The following is a 16,733-nucleotide window of genomic DNA, read 5'->3' as shown; positions in this document are numbered from 1 at the left end:
TTAGGCAAAATATTCTATATGAATTGACTGATCTAATATTTTGTAGTACTAAAGTAATATTTTGGGTAAGCAACAAATGGTTTTATTTTTTAAAATTCTTTTACATAAAAGTATTTTCTGGGAGATCAGTTCACTAAAAATATTTTATATGACTATTTTGCTGAAAATGTATTTTGCGGCCAATTTGTTCGCCCAAAATAATTATTTGCCACGTTTTTAATCATGACAAATGACTATTTGTGAAGATTCCTCCCAAACAAAGCTCCATTATGTTAAGACCATTAGGGACGCAGACAAAATAAAATCCATTCAAACGGTACTTATTTATTATTATTATTGTATTTAAATGACTATTAGGGACAAAATTTGTTTAGGTCCAAAAAGAAAATCCATTCGAACACTTCCGAATGGAAATGACAAATTTTATCTCAAAAAATATATTTTACAATGAAATTTGAATTTCATCTAAAAAAAATTTCGAGATAGACATTTTGAGATAAATTAGAGACAAAAAATTTTATCTAAAAAAACATTTAGAGAAGAAATTGAAACCTTTTGAGACGAAGAATTTTGTCCCTATAAAATGAATTTGTTGTAGTATATATTAGGGTTCTGTATTTATACTTAATGTGAATTTAGATGACTGATGTGGTTGTCTTGTATGATTTTTTTTTTCTCTCCGAAATATTTATTATAACATTTTTTTTTGAATTATTAACCTTTTAACGAGATTTATTCACTTTTTTTCTCAGTTTTAGATTAAATTGAATTTTAATTAATTTATTACAAAATAATGACAATATTTATTAGTTTATGCACTCATATTGGTTTTCATAAGCTCAAATTTTTTTTATTATGTAACCAATAAATTTACAATATTAGTGTTAAAGAACTTACGTTATTATGAATTTTAAAGATATAATTAATAAGGTTAATACATTATATAAAGGCTCTCAATATTTCTATTCATTTGTGAAACTTGTTTCGTCTCTGTTAACAATAATCGTATAGACAAGGGATTGGTTTGGATGTTGGAGTATTATAAGAATGTTTTATTATTATATTATTATTTATTATATATTTATTATTATTTTATATTATTATTTACTATTATTCAATACTTTTGATTATTATTTATAAAGTTTTTAAGATCATAAAAAAAAAAACTAATATTTATGATAAGAATTTTAAAAATCAATATATGAGTTTTGAAATTCCCCTATCTGTTATTGGTCCACGTCACCGAAGTGGAGCCGCATATAGCCACGTAATGCACCATTGACTACATGTTTAATCCATCGGACCATCAGAGTTCTGAGAAAGCAATGGGACAGGGAGATGCAGGGTAAATTAAAGGTTTATGAAGGGTTTAGCTTCAAGGCGGCTAGTACACACGCTCTCTATGTGAATTCAGTTCCTTTGCAAACTTCTTCTCCAACCCATTTCCTCTAAATCCCATTCGACATCCCAATCCTACTCGATTCCATCAATTTAATTTCCCTCAAAATATTATTCAAATTGATGTCCTTTTGTAAAACCCCAATAGTCTCTGCAAATCTCAGCAGCAAGACCGATCATTTACTTCCCTTTCGTAACGAAATAAATTTTTCTCTAAATACTTCTAGGATTTCCACAGCCATGTGGAGCAACATTGCCAAGCGAGCCGTTTCAAGGCCCCAGGGTTTTGGCCTTAATTCCCACTCCCTCAGACTGGTTCATAGCTTTCTGGGTCTTACCCAGGACCGGGTGTTCCCCGAGAAATTCAGATTTAGGCCCTCTGAGCTTAGCGCTTGCTCGGATTATGGGTTTACGGAAATGGGTTATCGTCGAAATGGCGAAGTTCTGTCACATGAGAACTTTATGGGGAGGCCAAGTTTTGGACTTAGAGGGTTTTGTCCCAAAGGGTATGCAAGTTTGGCCGAGGCCGAGGCCGTTTTGTCTACAGATATGGAGGAAGATGCCTCGGTTGCCGAGGATATACAAGAGTTATTGCAGGAAATGAGTAAAGAAGAGAAGAGGCTGGTTGATTATAGACGGCGGATGCAGCAGAATATGGTGAGGGGAATGGGGCAAGGGAAGTATCACTTGATTAAGAGGAGGCAGGTGAAGATTGAGACCGAGGCATGGGAACAAGCGGCAAACGAGTATAGGGAGCTTTTGATGGATATGTGCGAGCAGAAGCTGGCACCGAATTTGCCGTATATGAAGTCGTTGTTTCTTGGTTGGTTTGAGCCTTTGCGGGATGCCATTGAAAAGGAGCAAGAGTTGTGCCGGAATGGGAAGAACAGGGCAGCATATGCCCGGTATTTCGACCAGTTGCCGGCTGACATGATGTCGGTTATCACAATGCATAAGTTGACGGGTTTATTGATGACAGGAGGTGAACACGGGGCTGCGAGGGTGGTACAGGCCGCTTGCATGATAGGTGATGCCATTGAGCAGGAGGTAGGAAGTTTCTTTCCTCATTAATTTCAGTGTCATTTTGGTTTTAATCCTTTCATTTGGTCATCCTATTGTTTTCGGCCTTTCACTAGGATTGGTTGAAGAGATGTGCGTGCATTTAAACTTGGTTTAGAGGTGATGAATAAGAAGATACAAACTAAAGATTTATTGATCTTTCAAATGCATTGGGGTTTATGTTTAGAATTTTTGTTAATAGTGATGAACCGATAAATTGGTGAATGGTGACTGTCATAATTGCGAATTTAAAACCATGGAGCAAGATCATTTTTTAGTCTTAATAACGATAATTTTATGATCCTGAGATTTAACGTGTAATTCTAATGAAGCTTGTCTTAGGAGAAAGCTGACTGTGATAAAGCCATTTATGCATGTTGGCGTGTTTTTTAAAATTTGTTGTTTTTTGTAAAATATCGGGCAGCAACATTTTTTTAACAGCAGGCAAGTTACATCAATTAATTATACTGGCTTAAAAAAAGGCGGATACACCAGAATCATATCAGGTTCCATTTTTTTTCCTCTCATAATGGGGTACTTTAATGTGATTAAGCAGATTATAGACATGGAATGAAAGAATTGTGTGGCATGGCCGACACTCTAAAGTAAGAATTCTGTTGAAAAGCAGTTATTTATACTATCAGACGTCATTTTGTGCCATCATGAAATTCTTATTTTAGCACTTACGTGATGTGTGTTTAAGTTGCTCAAATCATGATGACATTAATGAGATTGAGGGGCATGGACTGTGGGGTTATGATTTTCAGACTAGTTTTCTCTCTTACATTAAGAAGTGCCTTATCCTTTGCTTCATACAGACTAAGCAAAGCAGTATTCCATACCCCTACTCGTTATCCCACAGTGAGCACTGATGTGTCACTACTTCAATGTGTCAGGTTAGAATTCACAAATTCTTGGAGAAAACAAAACAGAAGAAGGGTGATAAAGATAAGAAAAAGGAAGGAGGTGACTCTGATGCTGTTATAAAGGAACAAGATAAGTTGAGAAAAAAGGTCACTAATTTGATGAAGCAGCAAAAGCTGCTAGCAGTGAAGCAGATAGTGAAGGGACAGGATGATTCAAAACCGTGGGGGCAGGATGCTAGGGCTAAGGTTTGAAGATATCTTGTATTGACATGGAAAAGGTTATTTGTTTCTGTTGGTATGCTTTCTAAAAAGGTTCTCCTTGTCCTTGAAATTTTCAGGTTGGAAGCCGGCTGATTGAACTGTTGATGCAAACAGCTTATATACAACCACCGAACAATCAATTTGCAGATGGTCTACCTGACATTCGACCAGCATTTGTACACTCATTCAGAACTGTGACAAATGAAGGAAAGTACGATCCACTCACCCCTGTTTTATCAATACCTCGTATTTTTTTGCTCATCACAGTAAATGGTGTGCGGCTTGTCCTTCCACAGGAAAACGAGCAGAAGATATGGTATCATTGAATGTAACCCTCTAGTTCACAAAGGTCTTGAGAAAACTGTAAGCAAGTTGTTTCATCTTCCGTTCATTGACAAAAAGTTCAACTTTTAGATTCTGTTAGTTCTTGAGATATTGGAAAGTTTCATGTGTGCAAGTGGTGGTTTTTTTTTTTTTTTTTCAGATTTTTGAGGTGGATAAATTAATGTGAGTAATGATATAATTATTGATTGGAGGCTAAAAAAATTAGTCAGTGGAATTTTCTTTTCCTTTTTATTCTCTGTGCCTGCCAGGGGGCGGGTTTCTTTTCTCTTCTTGATAATGATGGATTACAAAAATTGTTATCTGCTCAAACAGGCAAGGCACATGGTGATTCCTTATATGCCAATGTTGGTGCCCCCAGTCAAGTGGAGAGGGTATGTTATTTAGAGCTTCATTTTTCATTTTTGCCAGTGTGCTGCCTTTGTTTGTTTTTCTTGTGTAATCATGGTGCAGAGAACTTAGGCCCAAACATTTAGTAATTCATCCTTTCCAGAGATAGCCCCTCTATTTTTTCACTTTTTTTTTTTTTTTTTTTTTTTGAGTGCAAGTTCAAAATTTTGGAACAGGTGTATTTTCCACACTCTTTCGCCTGTCTGCTGCCTTTTATTTATTTTTTAACGTGTAACCATGGTGCAGACAACTTTGCCTCAAACATTTGAAAATTCATAGGAGATAGATTGTTTGAGCTCCTCTATTGTTATGCTTGTTCAGTACAAGTGGGTTCTAATTTTTGACTGGTTAGGGTATTTGATATAAGTCTGAAGGAAGTGGTAAGAAGTGGATTCCTTGTATCTATCTCTAGTTCCTAAGTCGGTGCATTCTCTTGTATACTACCTGTGTACCTGGGCCATGTCTATTTTTGTATCAATAAAATTTCTTTTACTTATAAAAAAAGAAGTGGGCGTTCCTCTTCTATATATATTCCATGTACCTAGGTTGCACCCTCTATGCATTTTACTAATATTGCATTACTTATAAAAAGGAAGTGCTAAGAAGTAAGGGTGCTTTATGTGAAGAGGAAGTAGTCACTGTATTGTTATCATGCATGTTTGTTGTTCTTATTATTAATGTTATTTTAATTTTTGAATAAACTAGTTGAATCAAATTGGAAAAGCACTAAGTTTTTTTTTTTTTTGATAAGTAAACAGTAGTATTAATAATAATAGGCACAGCCCAAGTACACAAGATGGTATACAAGAGGTAAGACCTATCTAGGTAGCTACAGCAGTCACTAGAAACTCGTGTACATTTAGGCCATTAAAGTCTATAGCTAGCGACCACAGAAATAAAGTGCTGAAAAAAAAGATACAAAGCTCCTCCGTTGTCCTCTCCTTGTCTTCAAAAGTTCGTTCATTTCGCTCTTACCAAATGCACCACATAATGCAGATAGGTACCATCTTCCACACAGCTTTGATATGTAGATCTCCCCCCGGCATCGCCCAATTGGCTAATAATTCAACTACTGAATTCGGCATCACCCAGTTTAACCCTACACGACGGAATACTTCACACCACACGGCTCTAGCTGTCTCACAATGTAGCAGGAGATGATTCACTGACTCACCAGCTCTCTTACACATACAACACCAATCAGTAATGATTACCCGCCGCTTCCGCAGATTATCGGTAGTCAGAATCTTACCTAGGGCTGCTGTCCAAATGAAGAACAGTGATTTGGGCGGTGCTCTATTCCTCCACAATCTTCTCCATGGAAACGGAGCATTCGGTATAGCTGTAAGGGCCTTATAATAAGAGCGAACCGAGAAAATACCCTTACCCGTATATTTCCACCACAGCTTATCTTCATGCAATCCATTCGACTTCATAGAGTACACTAGGTTGAAAAAATCTGCAAAACTGTTTACTTCCCAATCATGTGCTGCTCTATAAAAAGTGACGTTCCAGTGAACATGGTCCCCTGAGCGAACCAAAAGGTCCGCGACCGAAGCTTCTTGGTCACAAGCCACTTGATATACACAAGGAAAAGCGTCCTTCAATGCCTCCTTCCCACACCAAATGTCCCTCCAAAAACTTATACGTGTGCCTTCCCCCACCAAAAGTTTAGTATGGTTGGCAAACAAACTCCATCCTCTTCTTATTTGCTTCCAAATCCCCACTCCATACGATCCATTCCCCTCTCTAGTACACCATCCCCCCCATAGGCTGCCATATTTACTGTGAACTACTACTTTCCATAAAGCTTCCGGCTCCATATTATATCTCCAAAACCATTTCCCTAGAAGAGCCCGATTGAATTTTCTCAAGTTCTTTATCCCCAATCCTCCTGAAGAAATTGGTCTGCAAACCGTGTCCCATTTGATTAGGTGAAACTTGAATTCATCCCCCAAACCACTCCAAAGGAAATTGCGATACAGTTTTTCAATCCTTGCCGCCACCGAAGCTGGAATTGTAAACAAAGATAGAAAATAAGTGGGTAAGTTAGAAAGAGTACTTTTTATCAAGGTCACTCGGCCTCCTTTCGACAAGTACGGTCTCTTCCATCCAGCCAATCTTCTCTCTATTTTCTCAGTAACTGTATCCCATATAGCTATGGCTCGTGAAGCCGCCCCCAACGGTAAACCCAAATATGTCATAGGAAGAGTGGCTACCTTATATCCCAACGTGTTAGCCAATTGTCGAGATCTACTCACATTCCCAACTGGTACTAATTCTGATTTATCAAAATTTACTCTCAAACCTGATGCTGCTTCAAAGCATAACAACAACGCTTTCAGAGTTCTAAGTTGTTCTTGTTCAGCCTCACAGAAAATTAAAGTATCATCAGCAAAGAGTAAATGGGAGATTGAGATAATGCCCCTATTCAGATCACCCACAGAAAAACCAGCCAACAAACCATTGGTAACTAGAGCCATTAACATCCTACTCAGGGCTTCCATGATGATAACAAAGAGGAGTGAGGATAGCGGATCCCCTTGTCTTAGACCTCTCGAGCTGTTGAAAAAACCTTCTGGACTGCCATTAATCAAAATTGAGAATCTTGCTGTTAAATGCAAGATATCACATGGGTCCATATGTGATATCTTGCATTTCAACAGCACTAAGTTACATGTCACATATCACATGGGTCCTGAAAATCTTTCAAGTACGAGACAAATGACTTACGATGGCCATTTGATTAACTTTTAAGAGCAATTTAAGAGCTCATACTTGAGCTGTTCGGAATGAGTAAAGAAAATATTGCAATTTTGATTGGAAAGAACTTTCTATTAAATATAAGTTGTCTCCATTGAGCACAAAAATCATAGATGTGATATCATCTAAATTATGGTGGATGAGAAGGTTAATTTAAACACACCCATAGAGACACAGATGCCCCTTCTGCCCACAGACTGGTTTATGTAAATCATCACTGCATCCAAATGATAGAAAGGGATTCGAACTGCCACTTGCCTATATGATTATGCTAATAATTCAGAATAAAAGATAATGATGGCTTTTTGGTGGTTCAACTGCTGGTAGATATTTGTGAAAATGGCTTGCTAGGTTACTTCCTTTTGGTTGAATAGTTACTCCTTTGATTATGTTCTTTCTTTTTCTTTTGTACTTTCGCAGTTATGACAAAGGAGGGCACTTGTTCTTACCTTCTTATATCATGCGCACTCATGGATCCAGACAGCAACGTGAAGCAGTAAAGAGGGCACCTAGGAAGCAACTAGAACCTGTTTTTGAGGTTTGAAATTGTTTGAATCGTTTCATGACTTTATTTCATGACATATATTGTTTAGTCTGAACCCTTTAATGTATTTAGCTATGAGGACTAGATACCAGTATTACTGTATTATGTTGACTGCGATACATGCATATTTTATCTGCTTGGTATTTCTTCTCGTTTTGTTCCATTCGGCAAGGTTGCAATAATTGTTTATGTAAATTAACTGTCCAGGCCCTGAATACTCTTGGTTATACCAAGTGGAGGATAAATAAGAGGGTCCTGAGTGTTGTAGAAAGAATATGGGCTAATGGAGGCCGTCTTGCTGATATGGTGGACCGCAATGATGTGAGTTATATCATAGCACTTATCTTTTTTTTTTTAATCATTCTAATTATGATTTATTTGTGTTTTTTGACACCATTCCAACTTCCAAGTGATTGGTATATGGAGTGAGTTTGATTCATTGACAGCAATTTGAAAATGCTGTTGTTTAACTTTATTGTGTTGTAGGTTCCTTTACCGGATGAGCCAGATACTGAAGACGAGGCTCAGCTTAAGAAATGGAAATGGAAAATCAAATCTGTGAAGAAAGAGAACAGGGAGAGACATTCACAGCGCTGTGACATAGAACTTAAACTTGCTGTAAGATGCCTTTTACTTCCTGTAAGTAACCATTTCTTATTTTTAAGAAGGTTTGTGCCAACTTTTCTTTACGGGAGCAGGTAGCACGAAAAATGAAGGATGAAGATGGTTTTTTCTACCCGCACAACCTTGACTTTCGCGGCCGTGCATACCCGATGCACCCATACTTAAATCATCTTGGCTCAGATCTATGTCGGGGTATTTTGGAATTTGCAGAAGGACGCAGTCTTGGAAAATCAGGCTTACGTTGGTTGAAGATACACCTAGCAAATCTATATGCTGGTGGTGTGGACAAATTGTCTCATGAGGGTCGAATAGCATTTACTGAGAACCATTTGGATGATATATTTGAATCTGCAGACAGACCACTTGAAGGCAGATGCTGGTGGTTGAATGCAGAAGATCCATTTCAGTGCTTGGCTGTGTGCATGAATTTAACTGAGGCCTTGAGAAGTTCTTCCCCAGAGACTTTTATTTCACATATTCCTGTACACCAGGTATTTTCATTGTGGCACATTGCTAGATCTTGCTCTTTTGAATTCTGAAGGACAGGGAACATAAGTTGCTTTGGGATTACTAATGCCTTGAATGGTAATTCTGGCGGTTATGGACATCTCTCTCATGGTAAATGACTTTTAAATAAGTGATATGCTTGTGCCAGCTTTTATAGGAAAAATTCATCAAGAAATTTGTAAAAAGAAAAAAGAAAGGGAAAAAAGGACCAGATCTTAGGCAAGGGTGCCATAGGAGGTTTAGCAACAGTTTCTATGTTTTTATGCATAAACTGTCTCCATGATTGATGTATTCACATATGCATATGTAGCTTTTTGTGGGCTTTCTGAACACTTTTGGGATTTATTTGTTATGGCTACCTCCTTCCTCCTGTCTCTTGCAGAGACAAACCAAAGATAAGTTTGGGTTTCTTTATTGGGTTGTTTTACTTGATTTGTCTTGTATTAGAGAGCATTATAACATATCATTGCAATTGTTGCAGAGATGTGGATGGGATCACCAACTTCATTCCACTTCATGTTTCTTTTCTTTTATGAAACTGTCATTTGTTGCCAATTAAGTTCTTCCAGTACCGCTAAACTTTGGCTTGATCTGGCATGTCATGCTTTCTCCATAATTCATAACCCGTACTAAGTCATCTTAGCCCCTTTATGATGTTCTCTAGGATGGCTCTTGCAATGGTTTACAACACTATGCTGCTCTTGGAAGAGACAAGGTAATGGCGTTATTTTTCTGTTCTAGTTTAACTTAGCAGAAAGTATTAAGATTTCACTTTGGCTTAGATGACTTTGCCCAGAAAATGCCAAATGTATGAGAGATGTTATAAGCTTCTCACCTGTCGAGGTGCAGCCTAGTGGTCAAAGGGTGGGCTTGGGATGATTTGAAGACATAGACATTCTGGGTTCGATTCTGCACTATGAGTTTCCTTGGATTCCCTGATACATGCTTTTCGCAGGTGAAGTCGTGTTTTTGGGTTTACTCCGCAGGGGTGGGTTTGAAGGACCCTGCCTTGTGAGGTTCTGGGTCATCGAATAAAAAAAAAAGATTTCAGTCTTTGAACTTATCAGGAGAAAAGGAAGCTTTTTGATTTACCACAAGTGCCTTCTCCAGTACATGTCAAACTTCTGTGTTTTTTTTATTGGCATAGATGAGAGACAATCTTTTCGCATTAAATTTGATTACCTGCTGCAACACAATGGGAAAGTTCCATGTTTTGAAGTGACATTTCTGTAAGTTAGGATTCAAAGCATCGTCTCAGTTGGCTTTTCATTTTGGCTTGTGAATTATAAGACATCAATAATATGATTTGAGAGAGTGTATGAACACTTAAAGACACTGAGAAAAGAAAATAACTTGTGGTAACTTATCAAATAAATTTTGCCAAAAATGCAGATGAGGTTAATTGAAAACCTTCTTAACCATTTCTTTAGTGGGAATTTATCCACTTGTATTTTCTTAATTTTCCCTTTGCCTGAGTCACTATTCTGATGGCATTTGTTGAACTCGAAATGGATATGCCATTATACCAGTGTTCTTCTTATATACTTTGTGTGCTTGGACTATACTGTTTGCATTTGTTAATAAAATATTCGATACTTATAAAAAAAAAGATATTGGAAAACTCTCTCGTGTATGGAGAAAAGATATGCTTCACTTTCAGATGCCCGGATTACTTCTCATTCCTGATGTTCAATTCAGTTGGGAGCAGTTGCTGTAAACTTAGTTGCGGGGGAGAAGCCTGCAGACGTTTACTCGGGAATAGCTGCTAGGTAAGCTGTTCTTTACTGAGAGAGGTAAATAGGATCCATCAGATAATAGGGTTCTGAGCCTTTTTACTTTCAGTAGCAATGGTATGATTTCAGGAAGTAGCTTTGCAATGTCAGAGATTGTACCTTCTAAACAAACATGCAAGTTAGATAATGAAATGAAGATGTTTTAAAAAATTAAATAGAGAGAGTAAAAAGGTTATTAATGATTTGAAATCAACTTCAGATTAAAATGAACTAATTGGGTCATTTTCTGGGTCAAATCTTAATTGCCAAAATTTGCATTTATTTCTCAGCCTGAAGTCAACCTTTTATGAATAATGCAAAAAGTAAGGCTATTTCTAGAAAATGAGGAGGATAACATAAATTTCTGGCAGGCGTGGTTGGTGGTAAGAGAACTACTGTATCAATCAGCAGTACTAAACAACCAAGAATGTGTGTACTTCGGATTTGATATCTTCTATAGAAAGCAAATGGATCGTGAAATGATTCAAGCTGAATATTAATTTTCATCTGTTTCTATCAAATAAATTTTGACAAATTAACCAAAAAGAACTGGACTAAAGGCAACTGAATGTGGTTTTCCACAGAGGCTGTCTCAATTCTGTTTATTTACAAGTATTTCTAGCTACATTGGCCATCATACTCTTTGAAAGGAAGTTGTCTGAGAGGACTATTTGATGAAAGTATCATGTTTGCTATGTAGGGTACTAGAAATCATGCAGAGAGATGCTCACAAAGATCCTAATATTTTTCCAGATGCGTTGCATGCAAGAATATTAATCAATCAGGTTCTATGCGAACTTTTCATTTATTGATTTGAATACTGTCTTGTGATACATATGTTACGAAAATAAATTTGGCAAATTAGAACCCTCAAAACCTTGTATTGTTTTTCACCCAAGTCACTCAAAAGATGAAAGTAGGTTTTATATATTTGCTCGGTGTATGTTGCGATTTTGCCTACTGGGTGACATCCCATCTCTTGTAACTGATCATTGGCCTATTGGCTTGATATCCTCTAGGTTGACAGGAAATTGGTGAAGCAAACAGTGATGACATCAGTTTATGGTGTCACTTACATCGGTGCTAGAGATCAAATCAAGAGAAGGTTGAAGGAACGCGGTGCAATTGCAGATGAAGCAGAGCTGTTTCGTGCTTCTTGCTATGCTGCAAAGGTAATTGGAGGGAGGAGCATTGATACCATTATAGCCTCACTTTTCTATGCTTTCCCCATGGGTGTTTGTAAGTATTTGAATATTTTATCCTTAATAAAAATGCTGTGTTGTTGCCTGCGCAGACCACTCTAACTGCCTTGGGGGAGATGTTTGAAGCCGCACGCAGTATCATGAGCTGGCTTGGTGAATGTGCAAAAGTGTGTCCTGCAACCGTTTTCTTTTGGCGTTGCTTAAATATGTTTAATATATTTTGTCCGCTTGTTTTTCTGTAGTCATTTAAAAAAATATATGCCTGTATTGGACACGAACAGATAATTGCATCTGAAAACCAGACGGTGCGGTGGACAACTCCACTTGGACTTCCTGTTGTCCAACCCTACCGAAACTTGCAAAGGCATCTTGTGAGTGCTTCAAAATATTCGGTGACGTTAATTGTTATTACTCTTGTCCACCATAAGTCATTAAGCCTTTTTTTTTTTTTTTTGTGAAACTCAATGCAGATAAAAACTTCTCTTCAGGTTCTAACGCTACAGCGAGAAACAGAAAAGGTAATTGTGCTTTATTTTCTCCATTTGGGCTCTGCTTAGTTAGGTGGGATGTTGTTTGGTGTACTTCCCAGCATACACATGCCACCTGTGCATTATTGAAATTGTAGGATGGCCTTGCATTTCTTTAACCGTGGTATATGTCCTAGGACCATTTCTTCTTATTTCAGGCTGTAACTAAGTTTGTCTATTGACTTTGTCTATATTATACAATTTTCAAAGCAAAAGCTTGCCCTCATGAAGGCACATCATCCACCGTCTCATTTTGTTATCATGAAATGGAAATTAATCATATAAAGCCCCATCATCCCTCCAATTGTATTATTGTTAAAATGAAAAATAAATAATACACGCAATTAAGTAAAGCATTTTAAAATAAAAAATATTTTAAAACTCTTTATATTAGTTTTAATTAAATATCTTACCATCCCTACTAAACACACCGCCCCCCCCCCCCCCCCCCCTTTTTCTCTCCCCTCCTCCACAAAAACCAAAGTTTCTCTACCTCACCCCTTCTCATCCACAAGAAACAATTGAATTACCCTGAATGTTGAAACTGGAAATGACTTTGAGCATCTATTGATGGGTTCAAACAAAATGCTGGATGTACGGCTGGTTCCCATATCCCTATTGAACACAAGGATATAGGGTCGAATTCCTCTCGGCTGGCCTGATTGTTTTGTCTTTCAAGGATTTTAATGCTGTGAATGTATTATTTTCAATGTTTTGGGCCTCCAATTTCAATTCTTTACTATTGTAGGTCATGGTCAAGCGGCAGAGGACGGCTTTCCCACCAAACTTCGTTCACTCCCTTGATGGTTCTCACATGATGATGACTGCAATTGCCTGCAAAAGAGCAGGCTTAAACTTTGCAGGTTTTTCTTGGTTTCCTTCATTTTTCTTCCCCTTTTTGTTTTTAGCTTTCTACTGACTTTACCACTTGTATATGATTGCAGGAGTTCATGATTCATACTGGACCCATGCATGTGATGTGGATGAAATGAGCAGTATACTTAGAGAAAAGTTCGTTGAACTCTATGAGACGCCAATACTGGAGAATGTACGGTAACTTTACATCTTATGTGCATCTAAGTTAGATAGGAAGCCCTTTCACTGGTATTATTATCAGCATAATTTTACTAATAAAATATGACAAGAATATATAAATTGAGCTTTTGTAAGTTTTTCATAAAACACTTCTGATGGTGGGGACACATGAATAATAAAGTTTATATTGTTATGTCAAGCTCTGAAGCAATTTTCACTGTCTGCACTTTCTTAAAAAAAAATACTTGGTTTCTGACGCATTGGTTGTCTCATCATTTTCTTATTTTTGTCATAATATTTTAGACCATAGCTGATATTGAGATATGTGCTGAAATTGCTGATTTAAGGAAAGAAAACGATGGTATATTCATTTATTCTCTTTTTCTGATTGAAACCAAGAAATGTTGATGTCATCTTGAATATCATTCTACATGCCTGCCAAATGTGAGCATATAAAATCGATTGTGTTTTGCCATCGCAAAAGGGGAAAACGAAAAATGGTATGCCATTGCTCTAACCCACTGTTTTGTATGCAGTTACTTGAGAGCTTCCAGCAGTCCTTCCCAACATTGTCTTTCCCTACCTTACCTGAACGTGGAGACTTTGATTTAAGGGACGTGTTAGAATCACCATACTTCTTCAACTGAGCTGACGCACAGATTTCTCTCATCTAGGCTAAAGAGATCTCATGCCTCGATTGATGTTTTCTTCCCTGGCATTTGTCTCCGTTTCTATCCATAGGCCATATCGGAACGAAAGGAAGGTAAGCCGCTTTACCTTCATTCGCATATCCTCTTTATTTTCTTCCTTTGCCGCTGCTTCGCTTGTAGACATGGGATAAATTAGAGGAATGAACGAGGTACTGCCAACCAAAGGAGCATGGTTAGGAAAGGAGGGTATTTTATCAAAATCCCTTCTCGAGAATTGCTGCACCATCCATGTATATGTATATATATATTGCGAAGGATGTCCCTGGGCATCAAGAAGATCGATATATGATACAGGATCTGCTCGATGTGGCCTCTAACTCTGAGCTTCTATGATCTAGTACAGCCAACATGAACTTTAGTTTCTGAAGCAGGAAAATTCCTAGGAAGCTGAGATATATGCACAACCTGGTTGCAGCTCAAAACAGCTTGTCAACGTTACATCCATTGCATCGTATTAAAGATGCAAAGCTTCACGATGATTCAATTGACATCAGAACCGGTTTGTATATCCTCGACAGCCAGAAAACGCTAAGGTCAGGTTCTTTCGATAGCTGCAGATGCTGCAATGGAATATGTACCTTTTCCCTTCTTGTTTTGTCCCACTTGTTTTGTGGGTCTTTTTTTTTTTTTTTTATTAAAATTTTTCTGTTCAGTGAAAATTTAATATAGCATGTAAAGTATAATGGGACGCAAAATGTAGTATTAAGTTCATAGATTTGCTTAAATCCTTTTGGTGGTTAAGAAAAAAACAATTTTTTTTTGCAGAAAACACGGCAAACTCTTGTAAGAAGTCACCGAGATTGTGCTGATTCAAATTGGCTGAATAGGCATTTCAATGAGACACAACCTTACTGTACTCGAACTTGTTTTGGCCAATGCATCGTAATATAATTTTGACGAGAACATTCACCAACAGCATTCTTGCAAATTGCTCTGCTTTCTTCCGATGACCGTACCTACAATGCACCCTAATAATTTTCAAGTCTTTTTGCTCTGACATTTTTTGTTTTTCACTTATTATATATATTTTTAAAATTAAAAATTATATTTATTTTTAAACACATAACATACAATGTGTCTATTTATACAGGCGTGGAGATTTGATTTGAAAAAAGAATTACACCCTAATTTTATTTAGGGTTTTTTAGGCCAAATCTAGGGTTTTTTGTTTTAAAAAAAAAAAAAAAAATCCTTCCAAGAATGTTGTAATCCTATTGAGATTTGAATTTTTTTAATTAAATTATATTAATGTGTGGGGTAAAATATTCAAATAGAATTATTTTATTTACTTATTACAACAAGATCTAGCAGGAACAGCCGCACAGGTATATTATTTTATAAAGAAAATCTACTCTGTCTAGTTGAACTGTGCTAAACGACCGATCGTCGGAAGAAGGATCCTTTCCAAATGGGCCGGGCCTCTACCTTTGAGACTTTTCGTCGGCCCATCTATTTTGCATTAGTCAAGAAATAATGATAGGATGCAAGTATAAATCTGCATCCCAAATATAAAGACCAATAAAAAAAATTCTTTTTAATTATTTAAAAACTTTTTAATAAAATAAAAAAAATTACAAATTCATTAATAACTTTTTTTTTTGAAGAAAGTCTCATCACATTCATCAACTGATTCCGAATACACATTGGAGATAGCGGGAAGTTTCCTCCAAATCCACCATACAGTCTGTAACACAAAGCATGTTTACTTAGTGTATGTGCAACAACATTTCCTTCTTTATAGACATGATTAATAAAACAAACTTCAAAATAAGTACTTTGAAAAAATATATATCTTGTTATAAACCAACTTGTATTGTATGATCATATTTAGTCGTCATAATTGACCAGGTCTTAACCGTCAATTAATACTTTTGTATTCTTATATATATGAGTATATTTCTAGGTTCATTATATGGAATAACAAATCTCTCTCTCTCATTCTCTCTCTTTGTCTTGGAGAATCTCTCTCTTTTCAATTAGTTCACAACACGTTATCAGCACGATTATTCTTTGTATTTCTCTCTCTCTTTTGCCAACTCTGAAATCCACGCCGCCTCTGAAATCCACGTGCCAAAGCTTTCAGTTCTTCTGGTTTGCTACCAGGAGCTCTAGGACGTTTGAGTAGGATCTCCTCGGTCGAACCCATAGTGAGGCGGCGACCGACGTCCTCGTGCACAACATTGTTGAATGATTACGGAGGGAGAGAATTGCTGAGATTTTATACTCTCTGTTTTTGATTTTTGCTTATTATCACATGATCTGTAAAGCGATAATATCATTCACTTCATTCAATTTTCTGTCTTTTTAATTACAAGCGAAATGATCCAACAAGATGAACAATCTCTTCTCCAAATCCTTCTCTCGCTTCCGAAGTGACATACTTTTAGTCATTTGCAATTCCATCCTCTGTGCGGTTCCATTTCCTCTTGTCGATGTTCCTTTCAGAACCCCTGTTTGAAGATGTCTGTCGGGATCTTCACAGCTCCGGTCACTGGGTCAAGATTTATTAGCTTGAAATCCAACTTGAGAAAGCAGCGAAGATGAAGAAGCCAGGAAAATTATTGATGAAAGCTTGTCCATGATTCCTTTTATTTTTTCGGTGAATCTACCTCTATGCCATAGGTGAGGTCAGCACTCGGTAGCTTGGCACCTACCCAAAGAGACAAAAGTTGGATTATGCTTGTTGGGGCGGTGATAGGGTCCTCGGTCGAGATCCTAGACACCAAGCTGCCG

General features: G+C 37.1%; 1 protein-coding gene across 3 annotated transcripts; it reads left to right on the top strand.

The window, feature by feature from the left end:
- Nucleotides 1-1,312: 1,312 nt before the first annotated feature.
- Nucleotides 1,313-14,533, top strand: LOC122307326 (DNA-directed RNA polymerase 2B, chloroplastic/mitochondrial-like). Of its 3 annotated transcripts, none has more exons than XR_006241738.1 (20): nt 1,313-2,445; nt 3,354-3,569; nt 3,662-3,795; nt 3,881-3,947; nt 4,242-4,300; nt 7,500-7,617; nt 7,831-7,944; nt 8,110-8,241; nt 8,322-8,738; nt 9,419-9,469; nt 10,453-10,523; nt 11,227-11,311; nt 11,546-11,698; nt 11,821-11,895; nt 12,010-12,099; nt 12,199-12,246; nt 13,004-13,118; nt 13,200-13,303; nt 13,827-14,053; nt 14,416-14,533. XR_006241738.1 is itself a non-coding variant. In XM_043120137.1 (19 exons), exons 1-19 carry the CDS (start codon nt 1,522-1,524, stop codon nt 13,935-13,937), a joined length of 3,084 nt encoding a protein of 1,027 aa, XP_042976071.1. In that variant the 5' UTR covers nt 1,313-1,521; the 3' UTR covers nt 13,938-14,533. The 3 variants fall into 3 exon arrangements, 1 of the variants encoding a protein (XP_042976071.1); XR_006241737.1 differs by having other exon boundaries at nt 14,344-14,533; XM_043120137.1 differs by having other exon boundaries at nt 13,827-14,533.
- Nucleotides 14,534-16,733: the final 2,200 nt, after the last annotated feature.

This window comes from Carya illinoinensis, chromosome 4, assembly GCF_018687715.1.
Source record: "Carya illinoinensis cultivar Pawnee chromosome 4, C.illinoinensisPawnee_v1, whole genome shotgun sequence".
Classification (NCBI taxonomy): Eukaryota; Viridiplantae; Streptophyta; class Magnoliopsida; order Fagales; family Juglandaceae; genus Carya; species Carya illinoinensis.
The sequence above is the reverse complement of the archived record's forward strand: the minus strand, read 5'-3'. Positions and strand labels throughout refer to the sequence as shown.

Excerpts from the sequence above, each read along its gene's own strand:
- LOC122307326 (XM_043120137.1), top strand. The coding sequence starts at position 1,522 with ATGTCCTTTTGTAAAACCCCAATAGTCTCTGCAAATCTCAGCAGCAAG. Across the intron at positions 8,739-9,418 it reads CACATATTCCTGTACACCAG|GATGGCTCTTGCAATGGTTT; the intron begins GTATTTTCATTG and ends GATGTTCTCTAG. Across the intron at positions 11,312-11,545 it reads CAAGAATATTAATCAATCAG|GTTGACAGGAAATTGGTGAA; the intron begins GTTCTATGCGAA and ends GATATCCTCTAG.